This window comes from Corylus avellana, chromosome 2, assembly GCF_965113065.1.
Source record: "Corylus avellana chromosome 2, dhCorAvel1.hap1.2, whole genome shotgun sequence".
Lineage (NCBI taxonomy): Eukaryota > Viridiplantae > Streptophyta > Magnoliopsida > Fagales > Betulaceae > Corylus > Corylus avellana.
The window spans coordinates 41,090,589-41,108,163 of record NC_142491.1 but is presented as its reverse complement, the minus strand read 5'-3'; the positions used below and the strand labels follow the sequence as shown (position 1 = coordinate 41,108,163).

Below are 17,575 nucleotides of genomic sequence, written 5' to 3'. Positions count from 1 at the left end.
AGAGCTAAAACAAGAGTAGAAAAATATCCAAGATGAAGAGAGAGATCCTCCACTCATTTGTGAGATCCATGTGCTGGAGAGCAAGAAAAATCACAAGAGAGTTTCCTAGAACAATAAAATTGGTGAGCCACATCTGAATTCAATTTGAGAAAATTTTGGGGGTGGGAGGTGGAATCCATTTATGAATGGTTAGGGAAGATGAATGAGTCTTCCATGCATGAAGATGTTTCAAGAAACCCTTTTTTTACCTAGTTCTCCAATTAACGATCATCGTTTTTTATACTTGATCATTCAAAATTTCTTGAGACCACTAAATCAACACCCTAGATTTTTTTTTTTTTTTGAGGTTGCTAAAGTAATTTATGAAGTTAATTATTTTTAGCATACCCCCCCCTTTTTTTTTCTGGGCTACTTTGATATACCGTTAACAGAGAAGAGAATTACATTTGCAACCCAATAACTTTAGGTTTATTCTTTTTTATACATTATACAATAAACTAAGAAGGAACCATTGATGCGTAAGATACCTACATAAAGACAAGATGCAATCGAGGTTGCGGGAGAAAGTATTGACAGTTTTGCTCATCACATTGCAGGAAAAAGCAGACCAAAAACATTAAAAATGCAAGAACTCTTGACCCACTAACTTCTCTATAATCTTGGACAATTGAAATGTTAGAAGTGGTATGAACAAAATTTTCCTTCAAATTAAAGAAAAATTTCTCCAACCCAATCTATTAAATTGATGTTTGCATTTTTATTTAATTCTCGTAAGGAATTTTTAAGAATGTGCGTGTAAATTATGGACGCGTGCCAGTTTAATAAATGAGTTGGAGAAGAACTTTTCAAGATTTCAAAATATCATCAAACGTCCGGCTATATTGTGATCCACAGAGATTTCTGGTCAACGAGTTTGAGTCCAGCTATAGCGTAATGCATGTGGTACATATAAGATGCACGTAAGCAAAAAGGAGGGAAGGGGGTACTTGGGACGTAGCAGTAGGTGCACCTTTCATCTGGCTAAGTCATGAGTGGTGGACTGCTTCGCCAAAAGCAAAAATGCAATGAAGATGGCGGGGGATAGCGACTAAGCTACATTAATGGCAATAGTGACAATGGATAAGATAAGGGAAGAGAAAATTTGTGGAGAAAAAATGTTAAAAGAATCATGAATTTGATTCATATACAGTAATAATTAATTGAATCACAATGTGGGGTGACATCCATCTGGATGAATCTTAGTCAGCAGATTACCTGTGAAATGAGTTTCACTAATCCTTAAAATATAGTGAAATTTTCCTCAAAGGATTACTGATAATGGTAGAATCCACATTCTTCGATCATCACACAATCAGCAACCATCAATCTGTCCCTTGAATGTACTAAGCTTCGCGATCCATTAACTTAAGAAGAATGGCCTGCCAAGATGAGCATAATGATGCTTCAATTGCTGACTTTCAAAGAGATCATTAAATGCAATGACTATAATAGATTATAATTCATGACCAAAAGCAAAATTTTATAAGAAATGGCTAAAACATAAAGTGTTTCAGCAAGCTCCAAACAATTTCCATAAAGTCCATACTGCCTAGAGATTCATCTATAAAGAGAAAACAATATACTTTTGGCTTTTGCCCATATCTCACGCAGGGATGCAGGCAAAAAGATTGATTGAAGTCTAACGGAATTAGCTACCTAAATTGCTAGCAATTTAGACGGTTAATGTGAGAAACCATAATGGTACCCACCTGCCCGGATAACTCAAATTGTATTTGAATAAGTGGGTCATATATATGATATCTCACATTAGTTGCCTAAATTGCTGATGGATCCCAATTTTAAAAAGACACATTTTCCACTAGTTACTTACAGGACAGGAACGATATGATTTTAGCCCCTGATGTAGTTCATGGAATGAGATTAGAAGCTTCACTGGACGAAATTCAACAGATTGATTATATGCTCTATTGTCTGTAAAACAGATTAATTCACGATGAAGAAGGTGTTCAAATGCCTGCGAAAGTTATAGCAAAAATTAGTCAAAATTTTTCTACAAAAACGTATTGGAAGAGAACACCCTAAGATCCCCGTACACAAATTTGAAGAGAGCTTTCATACCCGTAAGCACACATTTTGTGCATAATAATCAGACGTCATGAAAGAATCATGTATGCTCTTGTACTCTGCCAAGTATGACAAACATGTAAGTAGTTGACAAACCTGATCATATTAATGAAGTGATAACCAAAAAAAAAAAAAGAAGAAAGATCAGAAGTAGACCTTTCATTACAGCATTAAAGTTGTATGAATTTTTCTCTTTAACTTCCAACCTCTTCATGCATACCAGAACATAAAGTTCCAAGACTGAGCAATCTGTTTGAACAAGTTGAATGTGCATTCAAAATCATTAGTTTAACCAGGGGGTGAACGTTAGATCACTGCTTGGCTTGCATAAACAGGCTTTTTATTCAAATGTATGTTGCCATAAAAACATGCATGCCAGCCAGCGAATTATTTGAACTTCTTCAGTTGTTCTTGCACTGATACACGGGTTAAGATGCTAAACTTGCAAAGCTCAAATTTGATTCCAAGAATGAGTTTATCAATTTAAGTATAGCTACATGTTGTCTCAAAAGAAAATTTGCTGACCATAGCAACTTTATTTATTTGAGTAGTTACTTATTACAGCTTGCCAAACAGATAAATAGGAGTAAGAGAAGAAAATATTAGCAATAAAGCCAAGTCTCAATCACACGTCAATAGGCACTAGGAACATCTTGTATTTTGACACTTACAGATTTTTTTTTTCTTTTTTGTCACTGAAAACAAAAATTAAAGCATGGAAATTAGCTAGAGAATTAGAATCTAAATGAGATCCCATCATGGGAAGAGCTGCTTCATCTTCTTCCTCTAATCGTACCCTCTCTCGCAGAACATAAAACAGAGAAGTAGAAACATAAATGAATAAATAAACAACTAAACGGAATTAAAAAAATGAATTGAGTAAAATATCTTGTGTGTAAAAGAAACTGAGAAAACACAAGAAAGATGATTTTGCATTCCAGCAGCTTCTTTAGGCCAGATGAATGACCTCAAGTTGATAAAAACAGTATCTGAGCACCAAAGAATGGAAAAGAGTCCCAGAATGAAAGGGAGTAAAGTGATATGTTTATAGGAGTATATTACTATTCTGCAGGAAGAAGCAACTGGCAGATGCCTGTAGGTGGGGGTTGGGGAATGAAGATTTATGAGTACCAAATAAGCAATACACACATATCAGAGATAAAGAAATCAAATCTTCAAACCTTTTATACATTCCAACTTTGGCTGTCTTTGGATATTTGAGAGAGCAGTTTTGAAATACTCAAGTGATAGGAGCCCAGATCCCGAATCCATATAAGAAACAGCCCGAAATCTAGTGTCATGGTTTATCACACTAAGTTTAGTAGAGGAAGAAACATGCTCATAAATAGAACTTATACAATAGCACAGACATTCTGTGTTTCTGCATGAAGGAAGAACTTACAGAAACCTCAACAGGTCGTTCACAGAGGCATCAGAATTCATATGTGTATTAATAGTTTGTTTGAATTTATCATCTGCTAACATATTCTGTAAAATGTCAAGGAATTCTTAACCAGATATAAGAAAACAGATCTTTCATGATTCAAGATAAAAAATGTAATGTCAAAAATTTATCCTAAAAGTAAGTTATAAGTTTCAAATATATAATGCTTCCTGGACACAAGCAAGCCATGTATAACAAATATTTTTTGTTTGAAATTGAAATATTCAGGCTATAAGGTTGTAGCACACAGCAAACTTATATTTTTTTAAAAGGGTGTTCCTTTGTATTCATAATTGTGAGTGCATAACAAATTATGACAAAAAAGAGAACAAGAAAACATTAACACATTTTTTGTATGAAAAGGCCTACATTAAAAACTTTAGATAACCCCATTTTACATTTATGCTTCCTTGGTAATTAAAGTGATCAGACTTTGGGGAGTGCTTGCCAAATTCATAACAAGCCAGAAGATATCTTTCTGAATTAAAATTGTAGGTTAATTTGTCACCACTTCCAATCTCAATCCAAATTTGACATAGTGTTGGCACTTGGCAGACACATAATCAAGGAATTTGTTTTCAAAAATGAATTGCTCACTGGACTCCACATTCTCAGTTTCAATTTAATTTAGATGTGCTTTCTCTAAACCATATCTCCTAAAACTACTTTAGTGAACTTATCTGTCAAACATTCAACAGGGCCACTTTTGGTGCGTAAGAGAAAATGATAAGTTACAAAAGTTTTCAAATTTAGTTCAGAAGAAGGTTCTTATACTATGCATCCTAACGACCTCTTAGAACCTTTTGGAAGCTGATTTCAAACACACCTTAGTCTCTTTTGATGTAAAACAACATTTTTTAAAATGCCCATGCTGATTTATCATTGGAAGGATACTTGAAGTTTAGCATTAAATTCAACAGCATAGTCATGAGGAAGGGTTGAGTCTATTGGCAATGAGAAAATGTGCTCCAACAATCTGCAGAACCAGAACACAGGAAAATAAAGACGAGCATTTGTTAAACTATATTCTTAATATTTGGGCAAAACCACGGTGTCATCTCTGATTCAACGATAAACAAACTTACCTCTCTATGTCTCCCTGAGAGGGAGGAAGAAACAGAAGCTTTCTATGTGAAAAACGAGATCTTACTCTTTTTTCCAAAAGCTGATCAGCATCCTGCACACAAAATAGCCTCATTTTTCAATATTCTTCACAATGCGATCTGCATTTATATCTTTTTCTGCAGCCAAACATTTCTATGCAGTCTGCCTATAACGGCAATGGGCAAAATTTTCAATTTTTTTTTTACACTAATTAATAGAGGCCCAAGGCAAGAAGGGCTTCCATTTCTTTCTAATTTAAAAATTCATCATGTGCACAAACCTGAAGATAATATACAAGACAGATAAAAGAAACTTGAAAGCACCATACCAGTCGGCAACTCACACCAATGACAACAGCTTGAGATGTTACTGATTGCATTGCATCTAGCAAACTATAAAGTACTCGTTGCTTTCCCTGCAAAGAACCAGAAAAAATGAAAGTAGAAATGTTATAATCAGAGAATTCAAACTGAGCAAGCACAGTTGTAGATGTCAAATGGCACCTTTTCTTCTTAATACAAAGGATATTTTACATGCGCTATCGTTGAATTCAATCAAAGAAATAATGAAGGAACAAACATGAATGTCAAACTTCATAAATTCAGCATTGTGACAGCTATTGGCACAGGATGGAGGAGTCTTACCTGAGCAAACAGGTCAAACTCATCCAGCACAAAAATAATTGTTTTATGCGCTAATCCACACTCCCTAAACACCAGAAATCACAACTGCATTAAAATTTAAACCATTTCAACAAGAGCTACATCAAGCAAACTTTATACTCACCTTAACATGGCTATCATGAATTGGGAGTTATCATCAAATGATGCCTATGAACCACGTCAAGATCAAGAAATGAGAACCATTTAGTTGTAAGTGCATCCCTGAACTCAAATAGATAATATAAGTTACCATTTTTGAGAATATCAGTTGATGCTCTACACATAACTGTCTAGCAATTTCCTGAAAAGATCAACAACCATGTTGGAGAAACTTCATAACCCTTTGGATAAAAATTCTTCATGTGAGCAATACTCTAGAAAAAATGATAAAAAGAAGTAACACATCAATGCATACACATATGCATCTGTTTTTAAATGTACATGCATTTCCTAATTTTCTTTTGCTTATGGTTTGCAGGTCAAAACAATGAGTTCTCTTGTTATTGATAATAATCCATATGCAGTCATTCATTGCTTTTATGCAATCATTCCATGAATGTTAGTCTCTACTCATTTCTTGAATCTTCTCTTTGAGATTTATCAAATGTCAGCATCATCTTATGCCTAAAACTCCATACAATTTCATTAAAAACACTTCCTTGTCTATGATAATGTCACACGGCATACTCAGAATTTATTATCTCACATGGTACATCGTATTCTTCTTCAATACACCATCACGAGAATTAACCTATAAGATATGGATCTGTAACGCAGCTTTGCTATATATAAATTATTGCCGTATTGAGTATCAACCATATAAGGTCAGAAGTTAATTATACCAGCAACTCGGTTTCATTTATGCAATGTGAATTGCATGGTAAATCCATATAAATTAAAAATTCTTGCAAAAATGAATGTACAATCTCGAGTTCAATCGATATCAAGTAACTTCAAAGACAAAAAGAACAAAAAGAAAAATTAACAAGCGTGATTCAACCTTATACCATCAGCTATTTTAATTAGTTGGAAGTATGACTTCATAATAAAATAATAATATGATTTGGCAATACGACAGAAAACTCTATGTTATTAAGCGAGAGTATGACCGAGCATGTAGTATCAAACCTTGAAAGCGCAATTGTCATCACGGTGCAAAAGGCCATTCAACCTTATCTGCAACAAAATATCCATATCAACTTAAGTTATGTTGAGTCAACTTGTTATCCACAAGGAAAGGGGGGGTTGAAGTGATAGTGGCGAAGGCGAAGGCTAGTGCATGACTAAACCCTTGAATCCATAAGGTTTGCAATCTGGTAGCTAGATGAGAAACAAAGATTCTGGAATTTTGTTGATTGTTGTTAGAAATGATTTCTGTTTTACAAATAGGATGTCAATTTAAAGGTTGCTATAAGAAAAAATAAAACAGTCCTAATTAATACAGTGCAAAGACTCAATTTTGACCAAAATACTCTTTACAACACTGAAAAAAAAAATGGAAATAATACTAGTCCGCCTTCTTCTTCTTTTCGTAAGTAGAAAATACCAAAAATAACAGAAGTTGTCCTGCGCGAGAGGGCGGGTGTTGTTGATGGTGCATTTGGTTGTCCAATGAGATATTGGATATGCCTTTTTTTTTTTTAATAAGTCGAAATTGGATATGTTTGTTGGAGTCAAGATAGGAAGTAAATATCGACTTGAAAGGGGTTACTGAAAAAAGCTGGAGCCACTGCCAAAATAAATGACATGTTACAATTTTATGGTTCCATAACACGCCCCCAGAATAAGTTTCTACTAGCAAGTATGTTGGTGGATGCCATTTTATAAGTGCCCCTATGCAGGTGGACTTACAAATAACATATTGCATGAAACAAAATGAGGCAATTCCATTTTTGATGGGTTGCCCAACTGCACCTCGAGTATATCCTAAAACATCTTTATTAAATCCACAATTTATTCTCCTCAATCACCTCAACAACGAAACACCATGTTATCTACTTTAAAGAGTCACCGATATAAAAGATATGGTTCATCTCAAAGGTAAAGTCCTCTCAAATGCTTTCATTTTTCTTGTAAATAGTCCAGATGCCCCAAAATCTAATTAAGACGTTTTCTAATTTACTATTACCAATTCAAACGAAGAAAAATGTTAAATCGGTCCTTACGACTGAAATCATATCGGCATATTCCAGCAACAAGTCTTTGAGAACAAGCTCCAGCACCTAACAACATAAGAGAAAAAAAACAAACATAAAGAATACAAACACCAATAAAACGAATTGCGAAGTGCTAATAGAGCTTAACCAAAGAAAAATGCAAACCGCGATTTTCCCAGAACCACGGGGGCCAAGAAGCAGGATCGAGTTGTTGCATGCCTCGGTGACTGAACTTGATATTATGAACTTCAATTTGCTGCCCAAAAATCAGAGAACCGCCTTAGTTCTCAAAGAACCTTGGGAAACAAAGCAAAATTGCGAATAATTGTTTCTCATTTTCCTTTTGGTTATTCTAGTATTTTCAGGAAGAAATCGTCTCAATTAATAAAAGCACTTTCATAAGAACCAATTTGGCGAGGATTCTAGAATTCTTTCTTCAACGACATTTTCTCGGGAACCAAACAGAGTGATTATGAAATTAAATAGAGAGAGAATCACACCTGTAATTGCTCTCCGGAGAATCAGAAAAAGCCCTGAAGACAAAACTAGGGTCACAGAGTCTGCTTCGGATAAGCTTTAGCGCTTCCTCCGCCGCACTCTCTCGTCCCATTGTTGAAACCCTCCGCTCAACGAGTGTGAACACACCAGAAAAAATGGCGGGAAAGACGAAGAAGAACGAGTAGGGCAGCCAAAGCTTATATACATGAGTCCTATACGGTAAACTTCTTCGTGGGCCGAACAACCTTCATGGGCTAGGGGCAGAGCCCAGTCCAAGTCAGAGCTCTCTCTCCCTGTTGATTTTTATTAAAAAACATTAACAAATAACAAACAATTAGAAACTCAAAACACTTATAAAACACTAAAAATTATTTTCACGTCATATTGAAATATTTTTTCAATAAAATAAAAACAAATCATGTAAAACGATAATCAAACGGAGGGGCCACCAAAAATCATGTAAAAAGAATTATCATTTCCTCGCAAATCATACCCTCGGTTAGCATTTGGCTTTAAAATTGACGGAAAAATTCTTATGTGTTAGACATAAGCCTTTTTTTAAAAAAAAAACTTTAAATTTTTTAAATTATTAAAACAATACTATATATATATATATATATTGTGTGTGTGTGAGAAAAAGACACCTAAGGAACCATAGACTACTTTTTTTGGGTGTTTTATTTTTTAATATTTGTTAAGGTCATTTTATTTAATATAAATGTTACAAATTCTTTCAAGTGCTCACTCCCTACGTGACTGTGAAAATTACTATTATAAACTACATGTACTTTCATTTGTTATTTCAGTTAATGGTGACTTTTACAATCACATAACTCACGTCAAATTGTGAGCACTTGAAAGTATGCATAACTAAATAAAAATAAAATTATGTGTAGTGCATATGGGATATTTTTTGTTCATCTAAATGTTAAATATTAATAAAAGATGTGACTTGTAAAGAAGTGGTAGCAAAGGAGTTAAATATCAACTTTTAAAGTCTAGTGGTGTAAATTTATAGTGTTTACTCTTAAGTGGTCATTCCTTTATATGTCAATAAAGAGTTATTATAAAACTCTCTTGAATGTCGCTTTAAAAATAAGATAGCTTTTAAAATTTTAATTTGATCAAAATTAAATAGTGATCCATTATAAGTTCAATTAGGATTTTTAAGAGCCTGCCTCCAAAAGAAACTTCTACCATTACTCAACAATAAAAGCCACAATTAAATAAATTAATAAATAAAAATGCATGTAACATATAACCAAAATTTTTACTATTACAAGAGAGTGAGCCCTTAAAAATCAATGTTTAAGAATATGTGTTGTGTGTGCATCTTTTCTCAAAATTAATCATTGTAGTTTATATAATTTACAATTAAATTCATTGTGGTATTAAAATAAATTCGGAGATGCCAAAAAAATTAATTTACTCCTTATAGTTAAATTTCGTCAGCGGTCTACTTGTCACAATGTTATTGGCTCTGAATGTGTCACAGTATCGAAACCCGTTAAGTAAGTAGACAAAATTTGATTGTTAGAAGTAAATTATTTTTTTGGCATACTTTCAAGAACCTATGAATTTATAATACCAAAGAAAACTAATTATAAATAAGGTAAACCAAAGTTTAAAACATTTTTGTTTTTTTATTCATTTCTTAAATTTTATGAGTGATATATATATTTTCCCCAAAAATTTCTAAATATCGGCGGCCTGAGGGTCTGGGGACTGAGCGCAATTAAGAACCAATCGTTCAACAAAGCCACCCGCAACCGCAAGCGAAGCTCCTCCTGATTTTTCTGGACCCAAAAACGGCGAGAATGATGGGGAGCACGAGCACGGCTCTGGTCCCTCACTTGCACCTCCACCGTTGTTGTTACTTGAACCGCGTAACTTCTTCTCTACGGGTTGAGAATTCCAGCAGACCGAGGTTGGGATTCGGTGCTTCGCAGAGATTACTTCGCCGTCGGGGTCTAAGCGGCGTCGTTTGCTTTGCTGTCGATGACGGCATGAGAGAGAAGGAACCGGAGTTGGTCTCTACCGTTGGCTCCGTCGTCGAGGATAGGCCTGGTGAGACCCCAAAACCCATAACAGAAACCTCTGATCTAAGCTTAACTTTATTATCTTAGATTTTATTCTTTCATCTCTTTCAATCGTCGAAATTTCATAGGAATGATGCTGACGTGAACTTTGTTATGTAAATTTAGATGTGGAGGATGGCGCGAGAGAAGGGAGTTTAGTGCAGAATTTGGAGGAAGATAATGGGCGGAGTCCGATATATGATTTTCTTTATCCCAGCAAAGAGCTCCTCCCAGAGGATAAAGAAATGAGTATATTCGACCATCTGGAAGAGCTACGCCAGAGGATATTCATCTCGGTTTTGGCGGTTGGGGCCGCTATTTTGGGATGCTTTGCGTTCTCCAAGGAGCTGATATTGATTCTTGAAGCTCCCGTTAAAACGCAGGGTGTGCGGTTCCTGCAGCTGGCTCCTGGTGAATTTTTCTTTACAACTTTAAAGGTTAGATTGAACGGAACACGCATCTTTATAAAAAATTTGTTAGAACAATGGTTGAATTGATTAAATTCATTACTTTCTGATAGCCGAAATCTTTGAGATAAGTGTTAGATTTATTATGGTTTCCCATGGTTCTGAGTTGGAATCTATATCAATGATTATTGGGTACCATTTGGAGATGAGTAGTAATTTGGTTCTGAGTTCGAATCCTGTATCAATGATTTTTGGGTATCCATCACTCTAGCCACAATGAGCTATGTGGGATGTGATATGAGAACACCATCAGCACATTGTATAGAATACAAGTCAATAACAAATTTGAAGTTTTTGGGTTGTGTATTGCTCGAATGAACTAAAAAATTTATATATAAATTAAGCTGCTGTTGATAACCATAAAAATTCTTTTAATGGTGTGCTGCAGGTATCAGGATACTGTGGCCTTCTGTTAGGAAGCCCTATCATTCTCTATGAGATTATAGCCTTCATTCTTCCGGGGTTGACGAGAGAAGAGAGGCGGTTTCTGGGGCCGATAGTGTTGGGCTCATCGGTGCTTTTCTATGCTGGTATCAGCTTCTCGTACACGGTTCTGACTCCGGCAGCCCTAAATTTCTTTGTTAGTTATGCAGAAGGGGCTGTGGAATCATTGTGGTCCATTGATCAATACTTCGAGTTTGTACTTGTGCTGATGTTCAGCACCGGCTTGTCATTCCAGGTAAAGGTTTTCATTGAATCCTCTGCCCATGAGGATGACTCTTACCTACTAATTAGCAGCCATCATATGTCCAAGATTTTTTGTTTTCCCAAACCAAGTTATAAGATTAATGATTTCTTGGTACTGAAAGACCAGATCTTGACTTATACATCACCATTTCAGATGTGTGCTATTCATTCTTTTAGTTGATTTGTGAAATGGATGCCATTCTTGACTCATGATGCATTGTGAAGTCCATATTATGTTCCTTTATTTCAATAGCAATCATATTTGAGTGAAGTATTGGATTTTACTTTTAGAAGTTTTGCAGTCAAATGGTAGACAAATTGAAAATAAGTCTTCATACCCCAGTTCAATACAAATGCATCTATTTGAAACTGAGCTCTCATGAGTTTGACTTGAATTTGGAAATTATATATAATGGATCAAAAATATTTCTACTTGTTCTACAGGTTCCGGTAATACAAATTCTACTGGGACAAGTGGGTCTAGTTTCCGGAGACCAAATGCTGTCAATTTGGAGATACGTAGTGGTTGGTGCAGTTGTAGCAGCTGCCGTACTTACACCATCAACTGATCCTCTTACTCAGATGCTTCTGGCTGCACCTTTGCTGGGTCTTTACTTGGGTGGTGCCTGGGCGGTTAAGCTTATAGGGCGATGAACCACACAGATCCTGGGACATGTTCTCAACAGCACCCACTAGTATATCTTGAATCCTGTATATTCAAAAACGATGTGGTATTCGCATAAGAGGAACGGAGGATGAATCACCCATGTCAAGCTTCTATTCGTTTTGTACTTAAAACAATGTAAAAGTTTTCCATTAGAAATTACAATAAGTATTTAACTTGTCGTTTTGTAGCTCGCTGGATTGATTATTGCACCTGGTTAGCATCCAAAAATCTTATTATAAAAAGAAATAACACATTTTGTATCCAAAGAATCCATCTAAAGGTCCTGAAAGGCAGTTTTTAGGTAATTACAAAAATACACTATCAGTGAATCTCTCAGCATCCTAATTGCTCAAAGTGACGTCTTGCATTTTGGCTTCCAGATCAGCAGTACTTGGACAATCTAGTTCAGATTCGAACTGTCTCAGTGAACTCCTCAAACCATTGCAGGCCCTAAGAAGAGCTTGTGAAGTTCCTTTAATATTCTCCAACTCTACTTGGATATCATCAATGATGCTGGAGATTTTCTCAGAAGCAGCCTTCATAGCTGGAACCTCTTGCGGGGGGTAAAGACAAGCTCCAAGCTCATCAACCTGTGTCCCAATTTCTTGACAGAGCTTCAACAATTTCTCCAAAGAATCCACGAAGTCACTGCAGTCGTTTGGATTTTCCAGTTTAATCAAATCTGTGATGGTGCGGATAAGTTCCTTTGTAACTACGAGCATCTGAGACACAACTTCAGTTGCCGATTTGGCAATTTTCATCTCTTCGGGTGTCAGGTCATTGCCTAGATCATCACCACACGAATCATCATCATCTTGGGGCCCGCTTTCTGCTTTGTTCGAAGCATCATTGTAGGTTTCATCTGTTTGATCGGAGGAACCTGGCTTGAGCTCCTTCATCTCACGAAGAACATCCTTCATAGAAAATGCAACTTGTGTCATACATCGCCCAATGGCTGTGATATTTGAGGAAGGAGTCTTTTTAAGAGCAGAAGACGCTTCCCATACTGCACCGACTAACTGTGGGATTGAGAGTTTTTGGTCTTTGTTGTGAGATCCTGCCAGCGTCCAGGCATAAAGAAGATAAGATCATTTGTTTTCAACAGAAAAAGTAAACAAAAATTTACTAAGCTTAGATGGTCATGTATCACAATGATGGCAGTTGGCAAAAGTATATGGCATTATTACTAACATGATGCATAATAGGAGTTGAATTAACAATGGAATAACCAGCCAATATGCGGAAACAGAGCATAAAGGGTTAGTGTTTTACCTCCTGGAGAATGATACAACAGTTTAACACCAATTCTGTGTGTACCAAACATGTGTATTGTATACACCCCCCCCCCACCTCTCTCATCGCTTTTATGTGACAACAAATCCTACCTCAATTGATGCCAACCTTTACGAGCAAAGGCCAAGGGACAGCAATTGCTAATATTTAATGCAATGTATAAGCTATTCTCAGATGCCATATTGGTGTTTATTAGATAATCTTCGAGTGCTGGATTGGTTTACCTTGAGAAATAAAGGAGGGTCAGCAAAAATTACAAAATACCATTTTGCAATTGCAGCTGAGATCCCCCATCACCAGTAGAAGACAAAATAAGAAGAAATCATATGATTTTCATGACTCTAGAAATAATGCTACACCAGCGGCCAATCATTATAAATGAATTTTACGAAAATACTACCTTTTCTAGAAGTTGTTTCTTTCTAATTACATTCACTACCACCACCTTGGCCAAGGCAATATAATTACCAGTATCCACCACCTCCACTGCTGACGCAGCCACCAACACTAGAAAGCAGACGTTAAGGAAAACCTTACACACACCGCTGCTGTGGCACCATCATTATCTCTGTGACCAACGTCATACAACTAGAGCAACACTTCAACCATTTCCCCAAAACCAACATTCACCTTTTCGCTACCACCACAATCACCACTAATTTTCCTCCTCAACTGCCATCATTACTACCAAAACTACCACGTTTACAACACCACCACCACCACATCGGCAATTTTCCTTTCCTCCACTATAACTCTGTCGATGCCACGTCACAACATCCATCCCTTAATATTTAGTCTCCTTGTGTGTATATCGTATTTGTGTTTATCCCTCTTACTTACACCAAACCTCAAATATATACAATTATTTATTTATCACTAATTAGCTGGAAATTTGTAATCAGGTCCATTAGTTAGTAAAGATTATGATAAGGGAGCCCTATAGCTAATACAACCTTAATGAACTTTCTAATAAAACCAAGTTTCAAAAAAACTTCATTACTTTGCAAATAGCCAGTAATTCAAGTTCTCTCAAACTATAAGAAAGTCTAAAACTTAGTTCTCCCTGTAAGAGATCCCTAAAATCCTAACAATTTCTAGTTTTTCCTTAATTTTCTCTTTTGAAATATAGTTAATTATCTGCAATGGAATTTAGGTTCTTCTATTGCTTGTATTTGGAAAAAGAAAAAGAAAAAGAAAAAAAAGGGATCTAGGATTATCCTAAACACTTATGCATTAGTTAGATGACCTAAAAGGTATGTGAATGAGCATTTATAGAGAGTGATTACCATAAGTAGAGACAGATTCCATGAACAACTTAAAACTGCAATCAACAACTTGCTTCACGGATGCATGTATGCTGGAAGACAGAGTATGCCCTGCACCCACTGTACTTCCATGGGAAAGCAAAAGGAAACCCAGTAACATATTGAAGTATGCTGCCATGTTCTCCTCAAGTGCTCTAACTTCCGGTGTTTCTCCAGCCCAAAGCATTCCAGCTGCACAAGGAATTGAATAAATTATGTGATTGATTAGAAAGAAAAGAGCAACAGTATTGGGTATCAATTGTTCCCACTATCAAAGGAAATTGAGAGACAGTACATGTAAATAAGGATATGGAATCTCGTCTCTTAATTTAAAACAATGCAGATGGATAGTCAAATCTATCTGGATGGTCATGAACCATTTGTTTACTTCTGGTAGAACAACTATCTGTTTCAACTGTTTGATATAACAGGGTAGGTACTTGAAGCTTCATTCAAATTCTTTACAGAAATGATAGAGCATGAGCCAAAATTGGCTAATTAATATCCCTACCAAGAATCAAGATGAAGGGATCATTTTCTTGATATGGGTATCATAATAATATAAAGAATTCAATGGTAATTTCCATTGTCACGTCAGGTAGTGTGCACTTAGGAATGGATGTAGCATTTCTCAAATCTAAATTGAAGTTGTTGACACAAACAGACAGAGGGACACCCACACAGGGGGAGGGGGCAGGGGTGATACATAAACCATAATGAATGAATTAATGAGAACTACAAAAACATAAATATAACTCAGAACATACCCATTTTAAGTTTGATTGCAATCTAAGGCTTCCACAACTTGACCATCTAATATGCATAATATAAGCTTGTACTAGATTACTCCAAAACACCCCAAAAGGCTTTCCAGGTTCCTTACAAAATTGACACATAACTCCCAAGTCATATGAACCACAACTGTTCTAGCTCAGCGAATGGGAATTAATAAATTGCAAGTGGATTAACTCTTAGAACATCAACTTGAAAATGCCGGTCTTGCCACAAGGCAAATACATGAGATATTTAACTAATGCTATCACTTCAATATGCAAATCATTGTCTGTCAACAAAAGCTCATCAGAATATGGAAAACGCTTTTAACAATAAGGGAGAGGCAAACTCAGTCAACTACACTTGAAAATGGAAATTAGAACCATACCCAAATAAACATGCAGAATCCACATTTAAGCCTTAACATGGCATTTAATTACAATTGACTCAATGATTCATTTTTTCTTGTACACTCTTTTCTCTTGGACTGCTGGTTGGCTAGCGCCTATAGTAATCAGCTTCCAAGATTTTCTTTTGATGTTCTCTTCTTCTTTCTCTTCCTCTTAGTCGCTCTCTTGTATACTCCCGGTGTACTAGGGTTGCGCCCCTCTGCGCTTTTTCTATATATCTTTACTTATCAAAAAAAATTGACTCAATGATCTTTTTAGAGTTATAAGAAGCATTTGTTGACAGCTTTCCTCTATGCTCTCCAGAGAAGAAATAATTGATCATCTACCATATTCTTCTAATTTTCATCTTTTACAAATCCCAATTTCACATTTAGCCTTTCTTGCACTTTATTGTTACACAAAAATACATCCTCAGACAATACCCCAATGAAATTTGAACTCATTACGTATATGCAGCTAAAATTACTTAATATTCACAGAATAAAACAGTTGCGGGTACATTCTGAAACACATTGTAATTCAATTAGCATCTGAACAATGAACAAGAGAGTCAGCAATAAAACTGAGTACTTGCTAATGAAACCATGAGGAAAACCCATGGTTTTTTTTTTTTTTTTTTTTTTTTTTTTTCTTGGGAAACATTATGTAACCCTTAATCTTGAAAACGCATAAGGAAAACCCATGGCACTAAAATCAATACTAATAACAATTGAGAAAGGATGTGCAACATATACCTCAAAATTAACAAAACCCATATCTCCAAATTCACATGGGAGTACAAAAAGCTCAAACACTGCGTGAGTAGAAAGCAGAAAGTTGTGGAGAAAAAGAGAGGGAATGGACAAGAAAGAAGAATACCCATGGTAGCTTGTTTCGAGACTTCTTCGCCCACCTTTATGACCTCCTCCCAGCTCACTTTGTCAAGAGAAGAAGCTGGGCTTTGATTTAACACCTACATGTATAGTTCACGCGCGCGCACACACACACAGTGAAAAAACCCACATCATTACACACCCTGCAAACCCAAAATCACAAACATATACAGACATATTACATATATACGTAAAGGGTGCGAACAATAGAAAACCTGGAAGGTTTCATGGATGGTGTTGAGGTGAGAATTCAGGGTTCTCTTCAGTTGCTCTTTCTCAGCTTTTCCCATCTCTTTCTGTGAAGCAACTGGTGCTTGTGCTGAGAACCTGGACAGACGGTGAGATATATATGTATATCAGAGCTTTGGTGGTAGGGGTTTGGGGTTTTGTGTGTGAGAAATCGATTCCGCTATATATATACCAGTCAGGAAGGAAAGACAAACGACGTCGGATTACAATGACTAAGGGCCTAAGGCGTTTATGTTGTCAAGACTCAAGGTGCCAATGCCGCCGTAACAAACTCATTGATAATGATTAGAGAAGTGTTAGAATTTAATAAAAACTTTACATTTTGCCCATAAAAGTCCATGTGGCAGATGCCACATCATATTTTTTGTGGAGAGAAAAGAGATATGTTAGAATTTAATAAAATCCCTACATTTTGCTCATCAAAATCCTAGGTGGCAAAGTGTCATTTGCCATCAACTTGGTCCACGTGCCATTTTACATTAACTTGGACCATGTGCTCTTTGACACCTAGGATTTTGATGGGCAAAAATATGGGGGTTTTATTAGATTCTAGCATTTCTCTAAAGAGGTGTGATATAGTCACAACTTAAACCCAACTTTATAATTTTCCTTCTTGATGTGTGATACAGTCACTTCTTTTCGTTTTATTTTTTTTCCTAAAAAAAAAATGATGTAGCATTTTGCCACGTTGACTTTTATGGGCAAAATATAAAGTTTTTATTAGATTCTAGCATTTCTCAAGGGAAAAAGACAATAAAAAGAAGATGATATGACATCTTGCCACAT

At 35.9% G+C, this 17,575-nt stretch overlaps 3 protein-coding genes across 5 annotated transcripts; 1 reads left to right on the top strand and 2 right to left on the bottom strand.

Moving 5' to 3' along the window:
- Positions 1-648: 648 nt before the first annotated feature.
- ORC4 (origin recognition complex subunit 4) lies at positions 649-8,139 on the bottom strand. Of its 3 annotated transcripts, XR_009438350.2 has the most exons (17): positions 7,991-8,139; positions 7,656-7,746; positions 7,500-7,556; positions 6,463-6,510; positions 5,585-5,635; positions 5,459-5,502; positions 5,317-5,380; positions 5,001-5,087; positions 4,654-4,745; positions 4,463-4,544; positions 3,527-3,612; positions 3,306-3,415; positions 2,281-2,373; positions 2,119-2,183; positions 1,871-2,014; positions 1,255-1,418; positions 649-1,092 (listed from the first exon to the last, which is right to left on the bottom strand). XR_009438350.2 is itself a non-coding variant. In XM_059574535.1 (16 exons), exons 1-16 carry the CDS (start codon positions 8,098-8,100, stop codon positions 1,383-1,385), a joined length of 1,260 nt encoding a protein of 419 aa, XP_059430518.1. In that variant the 5' UTR covers positions 8,101-8,139; the 3' UTR covers positions 1,158-1,382. The 3 variants fall into 3 exon arrangements, 2 of the variants coding, with proteins under 2 accessions (XP_059430518.1, XP_088369529.1); XM_059574535.1 differs by lacking the exon at positions 649-1,092 and having other exon boundaries at positions 1,158-1,418; XM_088513403.1 differs by lacking the exons at positions 649-1,092; positions 6,463-6,510 and having other exon boundaries at positions 1,158-1,418.
- Positions 8,140-9,695: 1,556 nt separating this feature from the next.
- APG2 (Sec-independent periplasmic protein translocase) lies at positions 9,696-12,062 on the top strand. Its single transcript, XM_059592421.2, has 4 exons — positions 9,696-10,055; positions 10,193-10,503; positions 10,922-11,212; positions 11,665-12,062. The coding sequence occupies exons 1-4, from the start codon at positions 9,806-9,808 to the stop codon at positions 11,872-11,874; spliced, it is 1,062 nt and encodes a 353-aa protein (XP_059448404.2). The 5' UTR covers positions 9,696-9,805; the 3' UTR covers positions 11,875-12,062.
- A 32-nt stretch (positions 12,063-12,094) lies between these two features.
- On the bottom strand, positions 12,095-16,917 carry LOC132179653 (uncharacterized). Its single transcript, XM_059592412.2, has 4 exons — positions 16,756-16,917; positions 16,527-16,620; positions 14,467-14,676; positions 12,095-12,944 (listed from the first exon to the last, which is right to left on the bottom strand). Exons 1-4 carry the CDS (start codon positions 16,828-16,830, stop codon positions 12,229-12,231), a joined length of 1,095 nt encoding a protein of 364 aa, XP_059448395.2. The 5' UTR covers positions 16,831-16,917; the 3' UTR covers positions 12,095-12,228.
- Between the last annotated feature and the right edge of the window lie 658 nt (positions 16,918-17,575).